The 10,302-nt window shown below is 39.4% G+C and overlaps 1 protein-coding gene across 1 annotated transcript in view; it reads left to right on the forward strand.

The window, feature by feature from the left end:
• The window catches only part of TLE4 (transducin like enhancer of split 4), a 99,121-nt gene extending 95,874 nt beyond the window's left edge, over window positions 1–3,247 (forward strand). The window contains exon 18 of the mRNA XM_014942659.1: window positions 1,520–3,247. Coding sequence (XP_014798145.1) covers window positions 1,520–1,627 — 108 coding nt within the window. The 3' untranslated portion in view covers window positions 1,628–3,247. The remainder of the gene's footprint in view (window positions 1–1,519) is intronic.
• Window positions 3,248–10,302: the final 7,055 nt, after the last annotated feature.

Below are 10,302 nucleotides of genomic sequence, written 5' to 3' on the forward strand. Positions count from 1 at the left end.
ATCTCAGGATCTGTCATTAGCTTAAAGAGTTTTTAGATGAAAATTCTTGGCTAATTACTATGTTCCTTTAAGGCTTTGTCTGTAATTAAAGAGGGACGCGTTTTTGTCCTTTTCTAACATTTGAGTGATTTAGCTCTTACAATAAAGTAGCCCTTTAATTCAAAATTGTTTTTAATACCCTTCTTTCTTACCTTCTTGTGCGTCTAGCTGTACTGCAGTACCCAGGTTGTGGTGTTAGGTGAGCATTCACTGAAGGTCAAAAATGTAGCTAAAACAGTGAAAGTCATACTCAACAGGTGTATTTTTTCTTGGGTGAGATGCGTAAAGTTAGTGGATGGACAGGCAGACTCCTGAGCTGAAGACTGTATCCTTATGGAGGAGCCCTGTGTAATAGCCTTTAATGCCTCTGTGCCCAATGTTAATGGCACTTCAGGGCCATTAAAAGCAACTGCGATTTTTGGCATGTCCTTCTCTTCAGGCACCTCTAGACTGCAAATTTTTTGAGAATTAAGTTAACTGGTATCCCGGTTTAAATGGTCAGGTCTCACCCATACTGATACCTGCCTTGTCTCCAGCTTTGGGGACAGCACAGTTTGCCTTGACGTGAGAAAGCTGAGGTCTGAGTTTTCTTAGTGGAGGCTAATCAGCTCTGGAACCGCCTCCCACAGAGAGCCCAAATTGTCCTAACAAGGACACATCGTCCTTTAAAGTGATGTTAAAAGCCCAGAGCAGCTTTCTTAATGAGGGGTAGAGAAAGAAACTTCCTGCACAGTGCAGCAGAGGTTTCTTGGCAAAATCCCAGCATTATTGGGAAGTGTTTAGGTCTTGCAGAGACAGAGAGAAAAGAACGTGGACATATGTAATAAAACAGCACGTGGAATGTGACAATACACATCATCCCAGAAAAGGCAGAAAAGCCGGGAGAGACAGAGCTACTGCGTCCCGGTGTATCCTGTCTCCTGTTCATGTGCTGTACACCTGCACATCATATAACTCCACTGTGTCTTTTCATATGTGCATCCTCCCTGATACTAGAAATTCCTCTGTGCAAGGCTTCTGTATTGAGGAGGCAGTAGGAGAAGATGCAGTTACTTCTGCGGATGCTCTTTGTTTCATACCTGTGGGTGGGTAGGGCTTTTGTGGTGCTTCTCCATATGGATTTCTGGCTTGCAACAAAAAAAGGAAGGGAAGAACAAGAAGAAGGTGACTTTTTATACATTTTTATGCAAAAGCTAACATATAAATGCTCATAAAGTGTACAGAAAGGACTGCTTTTTGTTTGATTGATGGATTATCTGTAGGTTTGTAACATTCACTTTCTGCTACTGTTTTTATTACTGTAGAACTTTAGTAGAACAAGTTTGGAGAAAGTCTTGTAGCAAAAGCTGCCACTACAGTACTGTTATTTAAATGAGCTTTTGGTGTAAACTCTTCCAATTCATCTTCAATCCCTTCTGGACTGAATGATTGGAAAGACGTAATTTTCTTTCTTCCCTTTTTTTTTTTTTCTTTCTTGTAGTCCAAAGAATCCTCATCTGTGCTTAGCTGTGATATCTCTGTGGATGACAAATACATTGTCACTGGCTCTGGGGACAAGAAAGCTACAGTCTATGAAGTTATTTATTAGAGACAAATCGGAATGCAGACGGAACTCCTTCTCCTAGCACTTTGCTGTATATTCCTTTTTTTGTTTTTTTTCTTTCTAAACTGAGATCTTAAATGCTCATCACAGTTGTTGAATTTATTTTTACCTTCTTTACTTGCTATTGATTTGTGAATGCTCATTAAGAACTTGTGATACCAAATTGTCAAATACCTACTGGGAAGAAGATGGAATAAGCATACTTAACAGTGAACTTGGCTCTTTAATTATGTATTATAGCTGTAATGTATTTATTTTGTTTAAAGAAGGCTTTCTAACAATGAACTGACTAAATAAAGCTGTCTGGCCCGGCTTTAGTTCAAAATGTGCATTGTAAATTTTATGTTTTTGCAGGTGGATAAATTGGGGATCTTGGAGAAGGATGTTCAGGAAATAATTAAAGTTACACTAAATAGACTTGTAGTTTCTATTTAAAAAAAATAAACTTTGTTATATTTTTTAGTCCTGTTCTTGGATGAGACCTCTAAGTGTTATTACAGTATAATTATTTGGTGGGAAGATGCTGTATCTTAACTATTTTAGACAGTCTTGGAAAATTAGGAAATTGCAAACTGTAGCCAGTAATCTACATGCCTGTGATGAATGGCAAATTCAGTTCACATCTAAATTAAATTCACTTTAAGTAAGAATGTGCTAATTTATATATTTGCAATGTTAATATAGCATCTTGTGTACAGATTTGTTCTCAATGCTTTTCTGTTGATAAACATAAAGCATTTTGGTGTCAAGCTAGGTTTTTTAATATAAACACCTCTCTTTGTTATATTGTAGAGAGTACAATAAGTTGCCTCAAAGAATCACCTTTGTTACTTCTGGAAACTTTTGCAATGTTTCCTTGAAAATGGGGATATGTGTCTTTGGGCAATTTTTCAATTACAAGAGATTATGAAAAATATTTGATATGTTCTTTGGAAACTGCACTGAAATAAGAATGGATGCCTACCAATATACAAACTACAAAAGCAATGACCTCTGAGGTAGGATTTACAAGAGTACTCATTCCGACATACAAAAAGGAATGGATTCTCACTGGGATAAGGACTTGCTTTGTTCGCCAGCAGTTCAATCCAAGTCTTGATTGGATGTCCCTAAAATGGACACAGACTGAGCCATTGTGCCAGAGACAACGTGTTATCTTTTTATGTTGTTGTTGTTGCTGTTAAACTATGATCTGTGACTTTTTTTTTGAATGCTTTAAAAAAAATCTTTAAGTCTGTGGATCTGCTGATGTACAGTGCCTTTGCTGCTATGGATCAAAATCAAAAGACCCGTGTAGATAAATCTTATTGTATAAGTAGAAAATTACTTAATTTCATACTAGAAATGGATTGATGCTGCAAGTTAAAATGGACTGTTCATTGAAGTTCCAAATGTGGTAGCAAAAAATGGTGTCTTAAGTGCTTAGTGTTTGATGTCATTAACAGTTTCGTAATACTCTACATTGTAGAAAGATTTTGATACTAAACTGTGTCATTGTACATAGTTCTAATGCATTGTATTGACCACCAGTACTTCTATAATGGTAGATTATTGTTTGTGCATTCAGACTTTTAAGCATTAAACATAAGTAACTTCTAAGATGAATTTTTCTATTTTTTTCCCCTCTCCTTGATTCTTTTTGTATGCGATAGTCCTGGTTATGTGTGCTGAATGCTGTCTGTAGTGACAGCAGGCATTCAATAGCGGAGCATGTCACTGCAGGTACTTTGTGGTTTTGTTACTCACAAGCAATGTAGAATTTCACAAAATTTCTCCAAGCTAGCAAAATCAATGTATTTATAGTTTCCCAGGTTACCTGACTGCAATGATTCTGAGCTTTTGGAGGCATCAGCCACAAGGCTTTGCCATCTCCCGTTTCTGTAGTTTCTGTAGTTTCTTCATTCTGAGGGAATGAAATTGGGGACCATTATGTGCCTGCTGAAGTTTGTGGAGCTCAGCAGGACATGGGGAGTGGTGTTGCACTGCAGCATCACACCTGGGTTTCCCCATCCAGAGCCTAAAACTGTTCATGCCCATGGAAAGGCTTCTCTTGACTACAGTTGGGTCTAGATCAAGAATTTAACCCAGCTTCTATTGAGTTGAGACACGGGTTAAAGTGAACTAGGGGAAATTAATTCACATGCTGTTGGGGGAGGTGGGAAGGGAAGGGTGGGAGGAATTGTGCTATTCGTAATAGGAGAAATGGAAATGGAAAAAATCCAAGAGCAGATTGGAATTAAATCTTTCTCAGGTATCCCATTTCTGGAAAGCAACATTGTGCATGTTGGAAATTTCCAGGCATGGGAGCCTGTTCTGCTGTGGTGTGACTAGCGGTGTGTGAACCCAGGCTGAGAAATCTGTTGGTTTTTTTGAAATGACAATATAAGGCTTAAGCTGAGGTACATTTACTTGTACTATGAGTGACTGGGTAGTAGTTGTTGATGGAAGAGGGTGTAGAGACAGGTTTCCCTCCCAGCTATCGGTTTCCTTAAGAGTTAACGGTGAAGAGTTTTCCAGATGGCCCCCAGAATAATCTAAGTTTTCACTTGTATTGAGGTTCTGTGATACTTGGTACAATAAACGCTTCGTAAAGGTAAACATGGTACAGATGCTTTCTCTTAATTGTTACTCTTGTCTGAAGAGATATAATTTACCTGTTATAAATATTATATTGGAGACACCTTTTATTTTCAAAGGCATTCAAAAATTTAAAAGGCTAGGGTGTACTGCATTTGCTAACAAAAGAGAAACCACCTACTTAATGTTTGCAGAGGATGTTATATTTTTATGTAGTACTTCAGGCATAAGAGATTACTTAAACCCCCTAAGATAAAGCCTTCTTTTAAAAAGAATAAAACATTGCATACTCCTGAATTTGTACCAGAGCTGGTTTTGACAGCAAAGTAATACACTTTTAAAGCAGCCTGCCATATATCTGCTTATTAGTGTTTGTATTGATGGCTTGTAAACAGTCTAGGAATTAAATGCTTTAATCCAGGATTACTGTAGTTAAATATGTAATCATCCTAATTTTTTTCCCCTTCAGGGTTCAGTGCAAGTGAGAGAAGTTACAGAGCTCCTTTCTGTTTTTTCAGTTAAGCATACACAGGGTCACCTTCCTTTTTTTATACCTTAGTACCATTGCAGAGCACAACTTCGTGCAGGTTTCATGCTTTGTTGCAGGTGCTTTTTGGCCAGCGTACTCCATATTCAAGGTACAGCCACTGCTTTCTCTGTGTTTTTCTTCCCCTCTCAAATGTAGTTTAGTGCAACGATACATTAGAAAAGCCATTTCTTTCTAATCTTTGTATCCTTTTTGACTGGCCAGTAGAGACATGTTTAATGGGAGCACTTTTCATCAAAATAGTATTTTCTAAAAATATGCAATTTAAAATTGTATTTCTCCTGCTTGTTCTTAGCTGAAAGTGATTTTTCTCCCAATTCTTTTTACTCCGTTATATAAAAAGTAAAAACCCATGTATTTTACAGGCTGTGATTTTCCTGTATGATTTTTAATTCTGCACTGGCATAGTTCAAATTAGATTTTGTGCTTGTTTTTACGCTGACACTTGAAACACATAGGAAATTCATTCTTCCTGAAATGTTGATAGGTGTGTAAGAGAAACAGGGAGGTATCTGTGCAGGCCTACATATGTCTGGAGTATCTTCTACAGAAACAAAGGTCATATCCTGTGAACAAATGAGCTCATCTGTGCTGAAGACAGCAATGACTTACACAACTGAAAATCTAGCTCAGTGCTACAGGAATAGAGGAGACCAGATCAACCCATTTGGCCTGGGTTTTTTTGGTCCTTTGAGCCTCTTCTACTAACATGTCTATTTGTGGTTATTCCTACTGACATGTGATGTGACTTACTTCTTCTGAAGGATTTATGCTCTGAAAGAACGAATAGCAAAAAATAAAATAAAATTGTTAAATAAAATATGCTCAAGTTTTTGTACGTGCAGGAGTCAGGAAATTCAAAGCAGTAGCTAGGGCTGAAACTGCCTCATTTGCATGGAATATACTACATCTTTGCGGCACCAAATTAGCACTGAATACAGCAATACAAAATATGCTTTAGAACATCAAGTATGGCTACTGAGAAAAATGTCACTTTGCATTTTTCAGGTCAAATGCACTCTGAAGAGCTCAGCCAAAGAACTGCTCAAATGTGGGGTATGTGGGAGGAGTAGTTGCGTTCGGTACTGAGGACCTTTTCCGGCATTAATGCGTCGTAGTGACCGCGGTGGTACTGAAGAGGGCTGGGCAGTAAGGGCTTGCTGTGCAGCCAGCCAGTTCTGCCATGTATTTACATGAGAATACCCTTCCCAGGCATAGCAGGAGATGAATTCTGGAGTAGCGTGCTGTAGAAGATCATCTCTGACAAGCTCTTAAATAATGCACCTGCCACGTCTGCTTTTGAACCTAGAGTTACTGAACATAACCCTTGAGATTTCACGTTTCTTCTGGTATTTGGAGTACAGCGTTTCCACCTCACAGCAAGAAATTTTTATGTCAAAACCAATAAATGTTCTTACTCTTACCAAATGATTTTCTGTCCTGGTTACAAGGAAACGGTATTATAGTATCTTTTTTTTATTATTAAAAATGGTGTAGTCTGACATTTACAACATGTCCATAAACCTGCCTTCAAGTGCAAAGAACCTCTTTTGGGGGGTCACTTTAACTCACATGGTTACATTCTGAAATGTTGTTGCAGAAATCCATTTTTTCTTGTTTTGGGGGCAATTATGATATTGCATGCATAGCATACACATTAAGGGGGACTGTCTTCTAGTTACTTCTGCATCTGTGGTTTGGACTTAGCCGATTACCCCAGAATGTTAAAATGCATCTGAAGGGTAAAATCAGTAAGTACAAATATTTGAGGAATTTTTAAAAAAATCTGCTGTTCTACAGTAATTATATTGACCCAAACTGTCTTTTAATGTCATATCAAGGTAAGCATCTGTATTACACCTTCTTTTCATATTCAAATAGAAGAAGGGGTGGAGGAATTTAAAGCTAATCTTTACCTTTCAATCAAATCTGTTCTTTAAAAAAAATACCCCAGTGCTAGTGCTTGGGGGAGTAATTGTCTTGGTTTTATTGTCATTATTCTTGAAGAATTTTATAACAAATGTGCTGTGGCACAATCCACAGTAATTCTGTAAATTCAGAGAGGTGATATGGCTGCTAGTAACGGCCAGGTTTTAGTGCTGTTGACATGAAAAAATAAGCGTGACTTGATGGTCAAAGGTGTTACCTCATTTCCTGAGCAAAAGCAACATGGATTTTTGGCAGTATATTTGGATGTCTGTCCAGTATGGCTTAGGGAAACTTTGAGGGGTTTCAACAAGTCTGTCTTGATTTTATTACTGTAATTTAGGATGTGTTTGATGCAAGAAATGGTGCACAGGGATGAATCAGGTCCCAGGGCCGCAGGCAGGAGGTGCCACGCGGAATGTGCTGCTCCGCTTTGGATTCCACGTTCTGCTTCGTGCTGCCTGGCGTGTAGTGAAATGATTTGCCTGAGCCCTGTGTAAAGTGTTTCTATGTTCCTTTGCATGAAAGGCTTTATCTAAAGGCTAGCTATCCGTTATTTAGAAAAATTCTCACAGCTGTACTGAAATGCAGGGAGACATTTTCTGTTGGGGAAAGAATAAGGAGGATCTCTGGGGAATCAAGCATTGCAGCCCCTTATGAAGCCCTGTAAATGCAAATGAGGCAGTTGCACCACTGCATTATAAACTGTCAGTCTTCTGCTGGAGTGGGGAGAAAAAAAATCCTAAAGTACGTGGTATAAAGATAATGGACTTTCTTGCGTTTCAGCATGACTTTAAGGTATTAGGTATGAAGTCCAATTTACCTTCATTTTAGAATAAACAAACATGAATACTCTTGTGATATGAATGATGGCATGGCTGGCCATCTTACAAAAAAGAGTGACACCGAAAGAATGAGGATAGTTACTAGGCTTTCTCCTCTCCAACATATGAAGCAATATTATACAAAAACATCTGCTCATTTTATATATAATCTCCCAAGCGTGGACAGTCATCATAGTATTTCAATGCAGATATTTTTTTCCAGAGCAACATTAACGTCATCCTTCCATTTACGTATGCACACCTCTTTGATTAAAAAAAAGTCCCACCCTGCTTGCAAACTAGCTTATTTCATTCAGGCTTTTAAGAAACAATCAGAATAGCTTCTCTGCATCATAACAATTTTAGAGTTTTCTGGGATTGTGTGTGACTCCGCTGCTATTTTCTCCCTCCTTCCTCCCACACTGAGAACCTTCCTGAAGGTGGTGTTCAGCTCTCAAGAGATGATGTTGCTTGTGGCTTGGTCTTGATCTCAGGGTTTGCTCAGCAAATGGGAATGGAAAGCGTTCACAGGGTTTGGCTGGCTGTAACAACTGCTGTGACAGCTGTTGCAGACCCATTTATGCCTCTTTCTTCCTCTGAGCAGTCTTAAATAAAGAGAATGCAGTAGGAGCAGTCCTCTGTCTAGCTGACCCTTCTGCTTTACCAAGTTTCACAGGTGCTCATCAGCTGGAAATGGTGGAGGAGGAGAAGGAGCTGGGGGTCCAGCTGGGCTCAGCGTGCCAGCAGCAGACAGCCATGAAAAAGACGAATGTGATCTGGGATGTGTCAGGAGAGGCATTTGCAGCAGAGATAGGGAAGTATTGCTGCCATTATGCAAGGCACTGAAGAGACCTCACCTGGAATAGTGAGTACAGACCTGGTCACCCGTCTTCAAAAATCTTAATAGAAAATGGGACTGATAGGGGGAAGGGCCTACCGGGCAGGCTGGAAAATCAAGGGAATGGAGAATGTGTCATGTAAGAAGAGCCCACGTCCTTTTAATTTAGCAAAGTGGCAGACCGAGAGCAAATATATAAATGTTTTGAATGTCTATTCATCAAGGGTGAAATGGCATTACAACTGAAAGATAATGCTAGCACAAAAAACAAGTGAGGAAAACAGTGTAGCTTGGAATTAAAGAGGCTCCTGTTAGAGCAGGGAGGCCCTGAAGTGGGTTTCCAATCCGGAGACCACCGAGAAAAAAAGCAGACTGCTTTTAAGATGAAGCATGATATATTTATGAAGAGGTCCATGTGACAGCAAGGCATTCACGTCCATAGCCCATAGGTCTCTTCCAGTCCTTCCTATGTGCTTGACCTGCATGTACAGAGGATGTATAACGGTAATGGAATGAAGGAATGTTTATTTTGAAAAAACGTTTGGTATGAAGGGGGGAGAGGGGGAAGGTGCATGAAGAGAGTGGGAGAGAAGGGCTGTCAAACAGAAAACGCTCATTTGGAATGTTTCTCTGCAGTTGTAAAGCGAGCACTTCTCCCTAGGTCTATTTATTATGACATTGCTTATCTAAAAACAATAGTTAAAAAGAAAACTGCACATTATTCAAGCTCTAATGCAGCATGTTCCAGCCTACTTACACTTGCTGGGTTTATACTCCATCAGCCCAGGCAGGTGATCTGATTTCTTTTATAAGTCGAAGCACTTGGATTTTTTTGAGCTTGGAGATACGGCAGAGGCTTCTCCTCCACGTCTATTACAGGTCATGTTTGTAGCACTTGGGTTCAGTGGAGCTGTGCAGACTGATAGCTGTAAGCTGCTCTGAATACCAGCAAGGGAAGAGAAGGAAGGTGATTTTGGCTGCACAGGAGGGAGGCAAGATGATTACAGTTTGGCTTAGTCAGTTGTACTGGCGGCTACTGTGCAGTGCTGTGAGAGATGTGGGTTGAGGACAAGGATTGCTGGGGATCCCTCTGCTTACCATGTCAAGAAGAGTAGGGGAAAATGGTATTGAAAGCCAAATTGTTCCATGTGAAATGCAGATAGCCTTCTCATATCAGGCTAAATTGTACTAGCCTGGTAAAATTTACCAGCGTCTTCTAGATCAGGCATTTCTTTTCTTAATGCCTAGCAAAAGGAAAATTTCTGATCCTGTCACAAGCATTTGTGTACTGCAGGCTGGAATACGAACATGCATGTACAGGCTTGATGGATCACAATGAGAGTTGTTTCACATCAGCTGACTTTTCTTTATTTCTCCCCCCTCCCTTTACCCTCTTTTTTTTTTCTCCTTTACACTGTTTTCTGAAAGTGATAATCACCCCACCAAAGAAAACAGTGTTGGGGATCCTGCATAGCTTTTCAATGTATGAATAGGAACAACACAAGAAAATTCTGAACTGAGTTTTATGTGGCCTCGCACCAGTTTTAGGTATTTAAAAAAAAAAAAAAGAAAAAAAAAAGGGTCTGATGCAGTTGAAGTTAAGTACCTGGAAAGGTACTCAACTGGAATGCAGCAGGTCAGTAAGGGAACACCCAGAAGAAATGAGACAAATGGATGGCTGAATTTTTTTATGCAGAAAATAGTCATGAGGCTGACTGTAACTGCCATTTAAAAAATAAGCCACAACAACCAACAAATCAAAATACAAGAACTGTTTTCCGGCACCTTGACTGTACATAAGAGAGCACAGGCACCTGTGCTTGGTCATTCCTGTGTAACTTTTCATTACTCTGTTGCAAAGACTTATGAGAGGAGTCTGCTGAATACTTTTCTGGGGACCCAAAAGGATAACTGCTAGCTATATGGTCACTCCTGTTGTTACTCCTGA

The sequence above is a fragment of the Calidris pugnax genome, unplaced genomic scaffold, assembly GCF_001431845.1.
Source record: "Calidris pugnax isolate Ruff unplaced genomic scaffold, ASM143184v1 scaffold109, whole genome shotgun sequence".
Classification (NCBI taxonomy): Eukaryota; Metazoa; Chordata; class Aves; order Charadriiformes; family Scolopacidae; genus Calidris; species Calidris pugnax.